This window comes from Mobula hypostoma, chromosome 6 (assembly GCF_963921235.1).
Source record: "Mobula hypostoma chromosome 6, sMobHyp1.1, whole genome shotgun sequence".
NCBI classification, from domain to species: Eukaryota; Metazoa; Chordata; class Chondrichthyes; order Myliobatiformes; family Myliobatidae; genus Mobula; species Mobula hypostoma.
Genome location: NC_086102.1, coordinates 101,881,733 through 101,899,451, shown reverse-complemented (window position 1 = coordinate 101,899,451; position 17,719 = coordinate 101,881,733). Strand labels below are relative to the sequence as shown.

Here is a 17,719-nt window from a genome sequence, read left to right as displayed (position 1 = left end):
AGGGGAAGGAGTACAAGCTAGAAGGTGATAGGTGAAGTGCGGGGGGGGGGGATGAAGTGAGAAGCTGAGAGATGATAAGTGGAAAAAGTAAAGGGCTGAAGAAGAAAGAATCTGATAGGAGGAGAGAGTGGACTGTGGGGGAAAAGGAAGGAGGAGTGACCCCAGGGGATGATAGGCAAGTAAGAAGTAGTGAAGAGGTAGGAGGAGAGCCAAAGTATTTTGCACTGGAGATATTGAGCAGAGATTGTAGGGAACCCTTATATTACTGCACATCTGCTTGCTCTAGGTAATACTTCAAGAACAACGTTCATTTTATATTAAAAATAAACATCATTTTATGGTTATATTTGGCAAGATTTAACATTTATTGCCCATCACTGTTTGTCCCCAAAGAGGTGATGGCTGCAGTTCTAGTGCATGATGCTCCAAATTTTGGCCAAGAAGATCCACCCCTGTTTAAGTCAGGTGACTTGGAAGGGAGCTTGATGAGTATGAGTGGGAGATGTTGTGGGCTTTGGAGCTCATTTTGACTTCCATTGCCCTTTGATTTGCAGTCATGTGTACCTTTTGTGACCAAAATAAGTGTTTTAACTCAAGAGTTTTATGAACTGATAGATGGTACACAACTGAAAGCCATTGTGGCAGTTTTATTTGTAACACCACAAAGTGACTAATCTGTAGTGTTCTGTGACTATGACTGGTCATGCAGGGTGTTGTATTGAATTTTTTAAGAGGCTATGACATTATATTGTGATTATTTTGGAAAGCCTAATCAGTGACCATAAAGGAATTTTTTTATATCTTTGAATAAAGAAGAAAGGAGGTAGGAAGAAGACTTGCATCGTCTGTCTTTCACAACTCCAGTAAGTGCTGAGTTTTTTTTTTAAATATGTAAATACAAAATGTTATGAAGTAGGAAATCCAACAGCTAATTTACTCAAGATTAACAGAGCAAACTTACACAAACAAGAACCTGACAATAACTATATAGTCTGATTTGTTTATAAGTTAAAACAGAATACTCAGCAAATCAGGCAGCATCTGTAAGGAAAGGAACAGAGTTATAATTTATCGATGACCTTTTGTGTTTTTAATTATGTTGGTTGAGGGATAAATGTTGGTTAGAATACAAAAGGGACGTCTCTGCTTTCTGTCAAATTAGTGGCAAAGAGTTTTTTACCTCTATCTCAAAAATCACCTCCAAATTGCAGTGCTATCCTAAATTATTCTGCTCAAGGTTTTACAAGTTCCAATTCATCTGGGTCAGAGATGTGAGTATTACTAATCAAGATACAGCTTAAACTGGAAATCTGAGGTTAAGGTAATCGAAGCACATGATAGATTCGATGTTAGATTTATTCAGATTCGTGTTAGTTTATTGTCATATACACTAGGGTGAAATGAAATTCCTTGCCTGCATGAAACTCACAGTAAACAGAATGCATGATACGTACAACAACAAATATACTCTGCATACTGTGACACTTTTTGAACTGATTTGAAGATAGAATGGTCAATAATCCATCAGTGTAAACAGTGAGTCTCAGAAAAATAACATGAAATATTTCTCATTGTTTCAGGTGCAGAAGTTCCTTGAAAAACGTAGAAATCTGAGAAGAGATATCCTTGCCTGGCAGGGACCAAAGGGTTTGACAGATATACAGAGACAAGAACTGCGTTCCAAAGTTGAAGAGTATGTCAAACATCATTCGGTGAGTTTTGGTTTGACTCCTAAATCTTACTTGTAAAATCTGAATGAAATTCATTGATCTCTTTAAAAAAAAGAGCATACCTGTAAATCCTCTCAACCCAACCAGCCCACCCTATCCAGGAATTTAATTCCAGTTATTTTGTTATGTCTGTATACCACACTCACTTATCTTATCAAGTATAAAGTCTCTGGAGAAAAATATACAGCGTTAATAGTGCCTACAGTATCCCCATAGGAACAAATTAATCTAATTGATCCAAGGTTTACAGTATTTCAAATATAGCAGCCTGCCTGAATATAGTTAACCACACGTCGAGGAACTAGAGTGGTGCAGCCAGGAAATGGCCCATGAAGGCAAAACCTAAAATCTGAGAGAGCGGAACAATTTGCCACCATTGTAAAATACTTGTCTAGAAAATACTGACTAGTGTAAGGCATGCTGATTTTCATTCATATATTTTCATTGTGGGTTATTATAATTCTAATTGAGTGATCACCACTCCAAATTTTAGGAACCTATTCAAGATTCAATATTGCTTATTGTCATGCTTCAATAGATGAGTGTAAAGGAGAAGAAAATGATTGTTATTCTGGATCTGATGCAGCAATAAGCATAAAGAACACACAATAAATATAAATATAAAAGCAATCCTATAAAACACAATATACAGTAAATGTTTAAGTGTGGCCATATATACATACATTAGCTTATATACAGTATGTAGGCTGATTGTACAATACATAACATGATGCTAAGTGCAGGAGTATCTGTACATAAGATGACTGACAAGAAAATCTTCCCCTCCGCCATCACGTTTCTGACTGATCCATGACACAACTTTGTTATTCTATTTTATTGCACTATCGATTTATTTTCTAATCTATAGTCAGTTTTTCATCTTTGCACTGTACTGCCACCCCAAAACAGCAATTTTGACAGTGTATAGTTCAATAATAATAAACCTGATTCTGATTCTGAGTTACATTTTCACACAAATCATTTTACTACTGCCTCTCCATGTTTTGTGTTAATTTATTAATTGATATGCATTGACTGACAATCAAATCATTACCGAATATTGGAGCATCTTCAGTTGAGTTCAGCAGCAAACAATCATTCTTGTCTCTCAATGCAAATCTGCCTTTAACCTGCAAGGCCACATTACTGTTTGATCCTGCTTAATTACTGTGGGTTATTAATAGGACACCTTCGCTACGTGTTCTGGTTAATAAGTTAGTGCACCTAAAGTTGATGACAGCATTTTAGCCCATGTCTACTTGTAGGTTCCTCATGTGTCAGAGGAAAGAACAAGGGAACGACATGCCCAGGCCCAGGAGATGTTGGGTCAATACCTCAGGAGAAGAAATCTGGAAAGAAAATCAGAGCTGCGCCAGGAGGCACTGCTGGCTCAGATTAGCACAGACATTGAACTCCTGATGAGTAAGTAAGAACACAGAAATATAGAGTCTGTTTAGGTCCCATTCATCTATTCCATATAAATGCTGTTCCCCGTATTCTTAACACGTCTTAACAAAAATGATTGATTGGTTGTCCATTGTATCCAATGACGACAGTTAGATTTGTTCAGGTCTTTGGTGATGTGACCTGCATGAAGAAACTTGTGCGAGAGAGCTTTTAAAGTGGAAAGGTCATTGCAGTGGCTCAGTTCCAGACTTTTGACCTGAGAGGCCTGTGTCCAGTGGTAGGATATTCGTCACAACTGGGGTCTTCCTCAGTTGCAGTGGATGACTATGGCTTCTGTGCCTCATCATGTTCTTTGCTCTCTACAAAGCATTGCAGATCCGCCTTCCTGGCCATTGGATCTCACTATTCATCTCATCCGCCCAGTCTGTCAGAACTGACTTTACATGCTAGGTCAGACATGTCCCTATCTCACGGGGTATAAGGCCTACTGACTACCCTCAACTGGTTTAGTCTACCTGTACAAAAATACGCCAATCTAAAAAAAAACAGTTGATTATTGCAGATAATCGTCAAATATGAATTGAGAGTTAGTTCATAGACAGGAGAACAATAAATACAGTGCCCTGTAAAAGTATTCAGCCCCAACCCTTTGTTCACATAAATGAGTATTACCCAAAGGATTTTGATCAATTTAACTGAGAATTTTTATTTGTGAATTACATGCTCTTTTTTCACGGTGGAGCCCAAAAAATAGGGGAAATAATTAAGCATGAAAAACTAAAAATTCAAAACCTGAAATGTCATCTATTCAGAAGTATTCATCCCCCTTTCCTCAGTACTTAGTTGAACTATCTCTTGCAGCTATTACACACAGTAGTCTTTTTGGATAGGTCTGTATTAGCTTTACACAAATTGATTTGCCCATTCCTCCTTGCAAAATTGCTCAAGCTGTGCCAGGTTAGTTGGAGAGTGACAGTGAACAGCAATCTTGAGGTCTTGCCAGAAATGTTAGATCGGTTTAAAGTCAGGACTTTGACTGGGCCACTCAAGGACATCAATTTTCTTCATTTGAAGCCACTCCACGGTTGCTCTGGCAGTTTGCTTTAGGTCATTGTCCTGCTAAAAGATGAACTTCCTCCCCAGTTTAATCTTCTGGCAGAGGCTAGCAGATTTTAATCCAGGCTCTCTCTGTGTTTAGCAGCATTCATCTTCCCATCAATCCTAACCAGATTGCCAGTCCCTGCAGCTGAAAAGCATTCCCATAGCATGATGCTACCTCCACTGTACTTTACAGTAGGGATGATGTTATCCGGTGATGCGCTGTATTAGATTTACACCACATGTACAGTGGTGCTAGACAGTTAGTGATCCCTGTAGAGTTTTCTCTATTTCTGCATAAATATGACCTAAAATGTGATAAGATCTTCACGTAACTCCTAAATCTAGACAAAGAGAACCCAATTAAATAAATAACACAAAAACATTATACTTGTTCATTTATTTTTTTGGGAAAAATGACCCAATATTACATGTATTTGTTGGAAAAAGTATGTAAACCTCTAGGGTAATGCCTTCTACAAAAGCTGTTTGGAGTCAGGCATTGCAATCAATGAGATAAGATTGGAGGTCTGGGTTGTAGAGATGGCCTGCCCTATAAAAAGATACACAAAGTCAGGTTTCTGACAGAGCCTGCTCTTCTCAAGAAAGATCTGATTATGTGCCCTGTGCCTTGATCAAAACAACCTTCAGAGGACCTTTGAAAAATAATTGTAGAGATGCATGAAGCTGGAAAGGCTACAAAAGCATTCCTAAGATGTGAGTGTTCATCAGTCCACGGTCAGAGAAACAGTCTACAAATGGAAGGAACTCAGTACTGTTGCTACTCTCCCTAGAAGTGGACATCCTGCAAAGATCACACCAAGAGCACAGGGGAATAGGGGAATTCCCCTATTCCTTCTTCACCTTTCCTGCCTATCGCCTCCCTGCTTCCCCTCCCCCACCCCTTTATCCTTCCCCTTACTGGTTTTTCACCTGGAACCTACCAGCCTTCTCCTTCCCACCCTCCCCCCACCTTCTTCATAGGGCGTCTGCCCCTTCCCTCTACAGTCCTGACGAAGGGTTCCGGCCCGAAACGTCGACTGATCGTTTCCACGGATGCTGCCCGACCTGCTGAGTTCCTCCAGCATGTTGCGAGTGTTACACCAACACCAAAACCTCATCCCAACTATGAAGCACGGTGGAAGAAGCATCGTGGTTTGGGCTGTTTTGCTGCCTCAGGGCCTGGACAGCTTGCAATCGTTGAAGGAATAATGAATTCAAAATTCTATCAAGACATTTTACAAGAGAATATCAGAGTAGCAGTCCATCACCTGAGGCTTAATAGATGTTGGATAATACAACAAGACAATGATCCGAAAGACGAGTAAATCAACAACAGTTTGGTTTAAAAAATAGAAAATTTGTGTTTTGGAATGGCCAAATCAAAGTCCTGATCTTAATTCTAAAGAAATGCTGTGGAAGGACCTGAAGCAAGCTGTTCATGCAAGGAAGCCCACCAGTATCCCAGAGATGAAGCTGTTTTGTAAGGAGGAATAGCCTAAAATTCCTCCAAGCCAATGCGCTGAACTGATCAACAGTTACTGAAACCATTTGGTTGAAATTATTGCTGTACATGGGGGTCACACCAATTACTGAAAGCAAACGTTCACGTACTTTTTCCAACAAATACATGTAATATTGGATCATTTTTCTCAATAACTAAATGAACAAGTATAATGTTTTTGTGTTATTTATTTAATTGGGTTCTCTATCTAGCTTTAGGACTTGCGTGAAGATCTGATCACATTTAGGCCAAATTTTTATGCAGAAATAGAGAAAATTACACAAGTTCACAAGCTTTTTTTTTGAGGCCTAAAAGTTCTACTTTAGTCTCATCGGAACACAAAACCTTCTTCCACATCTTTACTTATCTTCAAAGTGATGCTTTGCAAATTCTTTACAGGCAAAGGTATGTTCTTTTTTTTTCGCCAAGGCTTCTTCCTTACCACTCTTCCATAAATACCCCTTTTTGTGCAAGACCTTAGAGATTGTGGAGCCATGAACTTCATCTCCAATTCCAGCCACTGACTTCTGCAGCTTACTCAGAGTGACTGTTGGTATCCCAGTAGCCTTTCTGATAAGCGCCATTCTTCTCCGGTGATGAAGTTCAGAGGGTGGCCTGACCTAGACAGTGTAGCTGTGGTTCCATATTTTTTCCAGTTTTTCACAATAGACTGCACTGAGCAGGTATGTTCAGTGCCTTTGAGGTGGTCTTGTATTCTTCCCCAGATTTATGCTTCCTATGATTATTTTCATATTAAAAGGCTGGGACAGTTGGGGAGCTACAAGGATAAGTGCTGAGATCCCAGCTGTTCATTATCTGTGATTTAGGTGACGGTTGGTGTAACAAAGAACATAGAACAATACAGCACAGTACAGGCCCTTTGGCAAATGATGTTATGCCAACCTTTTAACCTACTCCAAGATCAATCTAACCCTTCCCTCCCACACAGCCCTCTATTTTTCTGTCATCCATGTGTCTAAGAGTCTCTTCAATGTCACTGCCTTTACCGCTATCCCCAGCAATGTGTTATCATATTAACTTCCATGCACTTAATATATTCAAGAGCAAATAAATCCAGATGTTGAAAATCACAACAAGTAATGCTTCCTTGTATTTTTGTGAAACTACCTCATGCTATCTACAGTTCTGGATGCCCTGCTGTAGGAATGATGCCATTAAACTGGAAAGGGTGAAAAGAAAATTTATGAAGATTTTAGTGGAACTGGAGAATTTGAGTTACAAGGGGAGTTTGGATAACAGGGACTTGAGGTATAGGAAGCTGAGGGGTGACCTTACAGAGGTTTATAAAATCATAAGGGGCATTGATAAAATCAATAGCCACAGTCTTTTCCCCGGAGCAGGGGAGTCCAAAATGCAAGGGATAGGATTAAAGTGAGAGAAAAAAATGTTAAAAAGTGACCTGAGGGGTGACCTTTTCCCGCAGAGGGTGATGAGTATATGGAATTAACTGCCAGAGGAACTGGTAAAATTATGAAATTTAGAAGACATTTGGATAGGTACATGGATAAGAAAGGTTTAGATCGAGGGTTGTGATTTCAGGATTGCTACCTGTGCCATGTGCTAATGAGGCCAGAAATAGTAAGATTACACAGTTTAACACATGGCTGAGGAGAGAGGGTGTTAGATTTTTGCATCATTGGAAGGTGGAATCTATACAGAAGAGATGGCATGCCCCTGAACTAAAGGAGGTCTGATATCCTAGTGGGAAAGTTTGCTAGTGCTGCATGGGGGGTGGGGGGGGGGGGTTGCGGAATTTGAACTAGAGTTACAGGGCAGTGCAAACTGGAGTGCCAGAACAGATATTGGAGACATTGTAGAGACAAATATTGTTAAGACCTCAGACAAAGCCAGGAATCAAAAGATTGAGCATGGTGCAACTAATGTCCTGAGCTGCAGATATTTCAGTGCAGGAAGTATCGCAGGAAAGGCAGATGAGCTCAGGGCATAGATCAACACATGGAATTGTGATATTGTAGCCATTAGTGAGACTTGGCTGCAGGAGGGTCAGGACTGGCAGCTCAGTATTCCAGGGTTCAACTGTTTTAGATGTAACAGAGCAGGTGGGATTAAAGGAAGAAGGATGGTGTTACTAGTCGGGAAAATGTCATGGCAGTGTTTGGTCAGAACAGACTGGAGAGCTTGTCTAGTGAGGCATTATGGGTGGAAATGAGGAATAAGAAAGGTATGACCACGTTATTCGGGTTATATTACAGACCACCCAACAGTTCACGGAAATTAGAGGAACAAATTTGTAGAGAGATCGCTGACATAAGGTTGTTATAGTAGGTGATTTTAACATTCCACATATTAACTGGGACTCCCATACTGTAAAAGGACTGGATAGGATAGAGTTTGTCAAATGTGTTCAGGAAAGTTTCCTTAATCAGTTCATAGAATTCGTAATGAGAGAGTGATACTTAATCTGCTGTTAGGGAATGAGACAGGGTAGGTGAAAGAAATTTGTGTAGGGGAACACTTTGCATTTAGTGATCACAATGCCATTAGTTTCAAGGAAAATATGGAAAAAGATAAGTCTGGTCTTCGGGTTGAGATTCTAAATTGGAGAAAGGCCAATTTTGATGATATAGAAACATAGAAACATAGAAAATAGGTGCAGGAGTAGGCTATTCGGCCCTTCGAGCCTGCACCGCCATTTATTATGATCATGGCTGATCCTCCAATTCAGAACCCCGCCCCAGCCCTCCCTCCATACCCCCTGACCCCCGTAGCCACAAGGGCCATATCTAACCCCCTCTTAAATATAGCCAATGAACTGGCCTCAACTGTTTCCTGTGGCAGCGAATTCCACAGATTCACCACTCTCTGTATGAAGAAGTTTTTCCTAATCTCGGTCCTAAAAGGCTTCCCCTTTATCCTCAAACTGTGGCCCCTCGTTCTGGACTTCCCCAACATCGGGAACAATCTTCCTGCATCTAGCCTGTCCAATCCCTTTAGGATCTTATACGTTTCAATCAGATCCCCCCTCAATCTTCTAAATTCCAACGAGTACAAGCCCAGTTCATCCAGTCTTTCTTCATATGAAAGCCCTGCCATCCCAGGAATCAATCTGGTGAACCTTCTTTGTACTCCCTCTATGGCAAGGATGTCTTTCCTCAGATTAGGGGACCAAAACTGCACACAATACTCCAGGTGTGGTCTCACCAAGGCCTTGTACAACTGCAGTAGTACCTCCCTGCTCCTGTACTCGAATCCTCTGGCTATAAATGCCAGCATACCATTCGCCTTTTTCACCGCCTGCTGTACCTCCATGCCCACTTTCAATGACTGGTGTATAATGACACCCAGGTCTCGTTGCACCTCCCCTTTTCCTAATCGGCCACCATTCAGATAATAATCTGTTTTCCTATTTTTACCACCAAGTGGATAACTTCACATTTATCCACATTAAATTGCATCTGCCATGAATTTGCCCACTCACCCAACCTATCCAAGTCACCCTGCATCCTCTTAGCATCCTCCTCACAGCTAACACTGCCACCCAGCTTCGTGTCATCCGCAAACTTGGAGATGCTGCATTTAATTCCCTCATCCAAGTCATTAATATATATTGTAAACAACTGGGGTCCCAGCAAGTGTGGTTTGGGACAGGCTGTATTCTGGAAAAGGAGTACTTAATAAATGGGAGACCTTCAAAAGTGAAATTTTGAGAGTACAAAGCTTGGATGTGCCTGTCAGAATAAAAGATAATAGGGAACCTTGGTTTTTAAGAAATATTGAGGCCCAGTTTGAGAACAAAAAAGGGGGTGCACAGCAGATGTAACCCTCTCATATACAAACTCATCCATTTGAAAATGGAAGTAACATATCTCACTGTCGGGATGAAGGCAACACTCTGTTTCCCCAGTGCATCAGATGCCAGCCTATCTGAGGGTTTCTTTACTCTCTGAGACCTTCTTATCTCATCATCATCTTCATCAGCCTCTGTCTATGAGAGGATGCTTCCCTGGTCTGTCAATCATACCTTCCGGTGGCTCAGGTCCCCCTGCCCATGATTGAAGTTAGCTTCCTTCAGTTTAAGCAGGTGCTTATGGACATCTCACTCTCCGCCGGTGCTAACTGGTGAGATCCCTCTGGGAAAGGTATTTCCTCTGTCATGCTAGTAGTGTGGCAAATACTCTTGTAACAACCAAAATCCAGCTCATCAGTAAAAAAGACACCTTCGTACTCCAACATCTTCGCAGTTAATCTCCTTTTCGATTCCTCGGGTATTGGAGAATCAACAAAGTTGAATGACCTCGATGTCAACTTCCTCGATCCAGGAGACTGCTTCTCTTCTGTTTTCCCTGGAAAACTAGACACAACTGTCACTGGAAAAAGATGGGGAATCGGCATTCCACAGGCTAATATCTCTTCCAGAGGTGTTCCCGACAATCACTCTCATCTGTTTGCATAGATAGCTGAAGATTTCTGTAGTTCAGGTCTCACCAACACTCCTGCAGGTAAGCCGTGACTCTTCCTCCTGATCATCAGGAGCATCCACCTGGATGGCCTAGATGTTGAGCATTCCGGTGAAATTGGGAGTTCCCGTCACTCTAGCTACTCCTCCAGGTTTAGCCTGGGTGTATCACACCATTCCTCGTTTCAGTTCACCATCCTGCTTAGGAGGAACTTGCACCTTCTCAAAAGCAGCTCTGAATACAGGGTGAATGGACAAGGCTTTCAAACAGTTCTCTGCTTGCATGCTCCCATGAGCCTTCTCACAATGGAGTATTTGTTCTCACAAGAATGGAAGCTTCACCCTTTTCAACCTGATCCGAGCAGATCAACACTGGTTAATAGTCTCAGTTACTCCAATATCTGCTTCTGAAAATCCCTGTTTCAATAACAAGTAACCATTATTACGGGTACTCATCAGTACTAAGCCCCCAGATCTCAAGGGCACTGAGTGGCATCATTGATAAATGCGTCAAAAACTGGTCGTAAGATTATCTATGAATCAAAGTAACTTGAGAACTTGTGTCAAGTATGGCTTAGCATAAACACCTTCAATCTGTATGATCAGAGCTTGGTCCCACTAAACCTTCTGGAGTAGTGTTTTGCAGTTGATAAACTGATAGGAACTTATTCTCTCTGAGACCCCAGCCCTTTCCTTTACTGGGTCCCTCCATAGATTTGCCTCTTTTCTTCTGTTTGATTAACTGCTAACTTACTTTTCAAAGATTTTCCTGTCCTTCACAGCTTGAAATGTCCATCTTCTCCATAGTTGTAACAAAAAATACTGGTCGCCTCTCTAATCAAAAGACCCTTTTCAGCAGTATTCCTGTGTGCCGCAAGTCCTCCAGGTGGGTCAGGTTTCCCTAGGAATGTGTCACATTTAGCTAAAACATTACCAAACATCCACTGAGTCAGCTCAGCTTGGAGGTTTTCCACCTCATTCCTCAAAATCTCTTTCTCTGTGGCATCAGGGATCATGTTAGCAGTAGATGCTACCACTGAAGTCACTACTCAGCTTTTGGAAATGTTCTGCTTCTCAATCATGTTTTCCTCCTCTCTAACTTCTCTGAATAACTCAGTAAAAGATGGAGACAGGCACATCTTGTGGGTTATTTGACTATGTAGAGCAATCCCGTCATGTGGCAATGCGCCCTACGCAATTTGCTCCATCCTCAAGCAATTTCTCTCAGACAGCTGAATGCCCCCTTTGTGGCACAAACAGTGCATCAGTTTCTCCAACCTGAAAAAGTCGGCAGACAGCTTCTCTCCTTCCTCCTGGAACGTGTGTCTAAATTTCATTCTAAGATGGGCTTCACTTCCGGCAGTGCCAAAAGCATCTTCCAGAGTTTGCAGATAATTAGCTGACGTGGCTAATGGAGTTTCTGCCTTGAGGAACCTCACTAAATCAACTGCCAGACACATTTAAACTCTCTACCAGTCTCTGTTTTTTCATATTATCTGAGCACTACCACTCATCCATTAACTGAGATATCCCAGAGAACGCTCCCAGCCTATGATAACTTTGGCATTTATCAACCAGTAATGTAATAGCCAAAACCAGCTCAGAATTTCCGTCAAAGACCCATTAGACCTTTCACATCAGACAACTCCATCCACTCACTTCACAGAAATGAGAACTACTTGTCTTTGAAGACTTACCCTCAACTACATGCCCCATTCTGTAAAAATAAGGACTGCCTATGACCCCGCCTCTCCAGTGTCTCCCAACCTATCAGGCAGCGCAACTTTAGTTATGTCACTGCTAGTCTGGACTAACATGACATCCTTACCAGCTGATTGGTCAAAACACCATTCAATCAGCAGAACTTCTCCCAAAACTTTTAAATGACTCAGCACTCTCAATAGCAGTTTGTCAGGAATTCAGACATCCACCCTACTCAGAACACAAGCATTATTTGTAGATAACTGCTTTAAATCACACCAAACCTTTATCCCTGTGGCATCCATAATAAAGTATTTTAATTACTTTCCCCAACACTAGTCTAACCACTGGCTTAAAAACACAAATCTCTTAGTCAACCCTAAAACAACAATTACACAGCATCTGAAATCGCCGGACAATGGCCCCTATAAATGTAACCCTCTCACCAGGGCTCATATATAAACTCAGCTCATTAGCTAACTCTGCTAACAGTCATGTGCCTCGGTGGTGAGAAGGCCACCTTTCATAAACAATATACGTCTAGGGTTGGTATGATTTTGGGATTCAACCAAACAAGAACGCCGTGATGTTCTGATTAAAGGAACCTTGATTTGAACGGATGCAGTGTAAGTACTACACCTACACAATTATTGGTCGGTGATAAATAACAGTTCGTACACTGCATAAAATTATAAAGAAAGTATATTTACTAATTTCAACTTTATCAAGCAATTAATAGGAAAAAGAAAATAAAATAAAAGGGCATATTACAGTTAAACCAGTCCAATGTGCACATGACTGTTGAGCTCATACTGGAGTATTCAGAGTATATATCTTATGCACGCTCTGGACCCATGGTCTGTGTGAAAGTACCCCCCACATTCCAAACTTCCTTCAAAGTTCATCCTGAACAAACTGGCTGTCTCGGAAGTATTGGCACTTCCTCAATGCTGCCATTCATCTGCAAATAGCACTTCTTACATCGGGGAATTTCCTTCCAATGGCGTTCTGCAGCATCTTCCCTTGTGCTCCACTCCACAGCTCCCGCCAAGAGACCCTAAAACAGACTACTGTTCTTCAGAAAACACTTCACCACAGCTCTCTAGAACTTTCTCTCACATTTTACCATCCTGATTGGCCGACTCACATTCCTAAATTAGACAACATGGATCCTTATCGTAGCCGAAGCCATAGCATGCTTTCCAGCATGGCACACTGCTTTTACAGAAATCTGCTGATATAAACTACCTCATAGCATAGCAGTAAAAATCTGTACTAGGGCATTACTCAGGTAAAGGCAGGTAGGAACAAATGAAGTATTTATGTGATATTAGAAATGGAAGAGAACACTTAAGAAAGAAATCAGGAGGGTTAAAAGAAGACATGAGGTTGCCCTGGCTGACAAGCCCCAAGAGATTCTACAGATATTTTAAGAGCAAAAGGATTGCAAGGGACAAAATTGGTCCTGTAGAAGATTGGAATGGTAATCCATGCATGGAGCCAAAAGATTTGGGGGAGATCTCAAATGGATTTATTGCATCTGTATTTACTCAGGAGAGGGTCACAGAGTCTATAGAAGTGAGGCAAAGCAGCATTGACTTCATAGACGCTATACATATTACAGAAGAGGAGGTGCTTGCAGACTTGAGGAAAATTAGGGTGGATAGATCCCAAGAGCCTGACAAGGTGTTCCCTCTGATTCTGTGGAAAGTAAGTACAGAAACTGCAGGAGCACTGGAGAGATATTTAAATCATCTTTAGCAACAGGTGAGATACCACAATGTTCTTCCGCTGTTTAAGAAAGGCCCTAAAAATAAACCAAGAAATTATAGGCCAGTGACCCTGACATCAGTAGTGGGATAGTTATTGGAAGGTATTCTGAGGGACCAGATGGACAAGGACTGATTAAGGATAGTCAGCGTGACTTTGTGCATGGTAGATCATGTCTAACCAATCTTATGGAGTTTTTTGAGGAAGTTGCCAGGAAATTGATGAAGGCAAGGCAGTGTATGCTGTCTGCATAGACTTTTGTAAGGCAGTTGACAAGGTCCTGCATGGAAGACTGGTCAGGAAAGTTCAGTCGCCTGGCACTCAGATAAGGTAGTAAACTGGATTAGATATTGGCTTTGTGAGAGAAGGCAGAAATTGGTAGTAGAGTGTTGCCTCTTTAACTGGAGGCCTGGGACTAGTGGTGTGCCACAGAGATCGGTGTTGGGTCCATTGTTATTTGTCATCTATATCAATGATTTGGATGATAATGTGTTTAACTGGATCAGCAACTTTGTGGATGGCACCAAGACTTAGGGTGTAGTGGACAGTGAAAAAGACAATCATGACTTGCAGCGGGATCTGACAGCTGGAATAATGGGCTGAAAAATGGCAGATGGAATTTAATGCAGACAAGTGTAAGGTGTTGCACTTCGGTCAGATCGATCTGGGTAGGTCTTACATAGTGAATGGTTAAGGCACTGAGGAGTGTTGTAGAACAAAGGGATCTGGGAATACAGGTCCATAGTTCATTGAAAGTGGTGTCACAGGTAGATAGGGTCAAAAAGAAAGCTTTTGGCACATTGACCTTCATAAGTCAAAGTATTGAGTACAGGAGATGGGATGTAATGTTGAAGTTGTATAAGACATTGGTGATGACTAATTTGAAGTATTGTATGCAATTTTGGTCACCTACCTACAGGAAGAATGTAAATAAGGTTGAAAGAATGTAGAGAAAATTTACAAGGATGTTGCCCGCTCTGGTGGACCTGAATTTTAAGGAAAGATGGAATAGGTTAGGACTTTCTACCTTGGAACATTGAAAACTGAGAGGAGATTTGATAGAAGTATACAAAATTATGAGGGGTATAGATAGGGTAAATGCAAGCAAGCTTTTTCCACTGAGATTGAATGGAACTACAACCAAAGGTCATAGGTTAAGGGTGAAAGGTGAAGATGAGGAGAAACTTCTTCACTCAGAGGGTAGTGAGTGTTGGATGAGCTGCCAGTGCAAGTGGTGCATACAAGCTTGATTTCAACATTTAAGAGAAGTTTGGATGGGTACATGGATAGTAGAGGTATGGAGGGCTATGGTCCTAATGCAGGGCAATGGGAGTAGGCAGTTTAAATGGTTTGGCATAGACTGACTGGGCCAAAGGGCCTGTTTCTGTGCTGTATTTTTCTGTGACTATGACTCTAACCGTCAGGGTCCTGAAGCAGTGTGAATATTCCATTCACTTCAAATCTGAACTGATTCCACAACTTACAGACTCACTTTCAAGGACTTTAAAACTTAAGTTCACAGTTTTATATATTTGCTTGTTAATTAATTTGTTTGTTCTTTCATTCGTTCATTCATTTATTTATCTATTTTTATTTGGCAGGGTTTGACTTCTTTTGCACATTGGTTCATAAATTCAGTTTCATAAATTCCATTTTTTAAAAATTTTCCTGTAAATAAATGGTGGCATACAGCATATACTTTGATTATAAAATTAGTTTGACTTTGATCAGGGTTATGCAGATTGGTTCAAGAACCAAGTAGTTGAAGCTGTTCTTGAACCTGGAGGTGTGGAACTTCAGGTTTCTCTGCCATCGGTCCAATGGTAGCTACGAGAAATGGTATGGCCCGGGTGCTGAGGGTCTTTGATGATGTATGTTGTCTTCTTGGGGCAGTACCTCCTGTAGATGCTATCAATGGTGGGGAGGAATGTGACTGTGATATTTTGGGCTGTGTCCTAAGGTTGAAGTCATTTACAGTTCGAATGATTGATTTTGTGGATCTTTGTATACATGTTCACTTGCTTAACCTGGATTTCATTTGCCTTTTGCATCCAGATGCTCCCAGTTTAAAGGAGGCCACAGAGAAGGACATAGAACTTTTTAACTGCAGATCTGCTCCTGTTGCAGCAAGAGCCAGACAGTCACACAATGCAATGCTACATTTCACACGGGGGCCCTGGTGGAAGAAACTGGGCGACGAGCTCCAGGACCCTGAAGTGATCTATACCGCCGATGCAAATTTTGATCTTGTGCTGTGATCATAAAGACATGAGCAGAGAACATCTCACACTAGTCTAATATGTGAAGAAATAGGATGTGCAAGGCTTACAATGTTGTCCCATGTAGTTGGCAGGCACGTATGTATGGAAATTGTAAAGTGAATGGGGCGCGGTCAAAGAGCCCAAGAGGGGTGGGGTGCAGTGCAGCCATGGCTGGTTAGTTCATTGGGATCGGACAGCTGAAATTCATGGGAAAGGTTGATGGAATGTGAATCTGGAAAGGGTTAGGGAACCTGTGAAATATTTCTTCGTGTGTGGATTGGTGAAGAGCCATGGAAAGGAAAGTATTTATTTAGAACAATACACAAAGTTGCTGGAGGAACTCAGCAAGTCAGACAGCGACTAAGGAGGGGAATAAACAGTTAACATTTTGGGCTGAGACCCTTATCAAGGCTGTTTATTCCCCTTCATAGATACAGCTTAACCTGCTGCGTTCCTCCAGCATTTTACGTGTGCTATTCAAAATTTCCAGCAACTGCAGAATCTTTTGTGTTTATTTTATTCAAGGGCAAATATGGAGCAGGAAAGGTGACCCAACAAACTCCCTCAAGCAGCAACTGTTCCTTTTTTTTTGGAGTTAATTAGGAGGCAAAGGTTATCTGGGAGAGCTTCCTTTCTCCTTCTCCCTCTGTGATAGTAGATGTTATATAAATATGCAACTTAATGACAGCTGGGGACTCAGTACGATTCTCAACCAGAAGTGAGCACCTCTTTCAACATCTCATATACCACAAAGCAATATCCTGACGAAGGGTTCCAGTCCGAAACGTTGACTGATCGTTTCCACGGATGCTGCCCGACCTGCTGAGTTCCTCCAGCGTGTTGTGAGTGCCACAAAGCAATAGACAAGTTATTCTTTTGGCAGAAGGATACGTGTTAATCTCTGTCATTGGGCACCAAGTTTAACCAATGACTAAGTTGATTCAGCCACAGGCTCCGCCACTGCCAGCTTGGAACGAGGTCCTGACCCTCTCCAGACCGGGAATGCTCTTACTGCCGCTGGGTCCGACCGCTCATCTTATTCCTCCACTACCCTCTTTCCTCCCTGTGACTCCCAAACTTCCTCTATACCCCTCATTGCCCCTCTATTCCTCTGATCCCTCATCCTCCCCTAACCCCGCTCTCCCTGAACATCCCAACCCCCCCTCCCTCCTTTGACCTCCCACTCTTTACCCTCCTCTGACCCCAGCCCTAATCCTTGCCGTGTCTTCACCATCCCCTCTGACCTTCCCCTCTTTGAGGCAGAACGTTCTGTCCTTAGCAAGGGCCTCACTTTTGTCCCCTCCATCCACACCTCAGTGAGTTCCGTGCCCACCATGACGCTGAACTCTTCTTCCATCGCCTACATCTCCGAGCCTACTTCTTTGGCAAGGATTCCCCTCCCCCTACTGATGACCCCTTCTCCCATCTTCAACCCTCCTCCTCCTCTTGGACATCCCACCTGGGCCTTCTACCTGCACTCGATCTTTTCATCTCCAACTGTCGCTGAGACATCAACCGTCTCAACTTCACCACTCCTCTCTCCTATTTCAACTTTACTCCCTCTGAACGCACTGCCCTCCACTCGCTCCGCACTAATCCCAACCTCACCATCAAACCCGCAGACAAAGGTGGTGCCATAGTAGTCTGGCGGATGGACCTCTACCTCACTGAGGCCAAATGACAGCTCTCTGACACCTCCTTTTACTTACCCCTGGAACAGGACCCCATCAAAAAACATCAAACCATTGTCTCCCGTATCATCACCACCCTTATCAACTCTGGAGACCTTCCATCCTCAGCCGCTAAACTC

At 42.0% G+C, this 17,719-nt stretch overlaps 1 protein-coding gene across 2 annotated transcripts in view; it reads left to right on the top strand.

Moving 5' to 3' along the window:
- The window catches only part of LOC134348252 (IQ calmodulin-binding motif-containing protein 1-like), a 95,033-nt gene extending 79,117 nt beyond the window's left edge, over positions 1-15,916 (top strand). For both annotated transcript variants that reach the window (XM_063051350.1, XM_063051351.1), the window contains 3 exons: positions 1,581-1,712; positions 2,996-3,152; positions 15,704-15,916. In XM_063051350.1, the coding sequence (XP_062907420.1) occupies positions 1,581-1,712; positions 2,996-3,152; positions 15,704-15,906 (492 nt within the window). In that variant the 3' untranslated portion in view covers positions 15,907-15,916. The remainder of the gene's footprint in view (positions 1-1,580; positions 1,713-2,995; positions 3,153-15,703) is intronic.
- Positions 15,917-17,719: the final 1,803 nt, after the last annotated feature.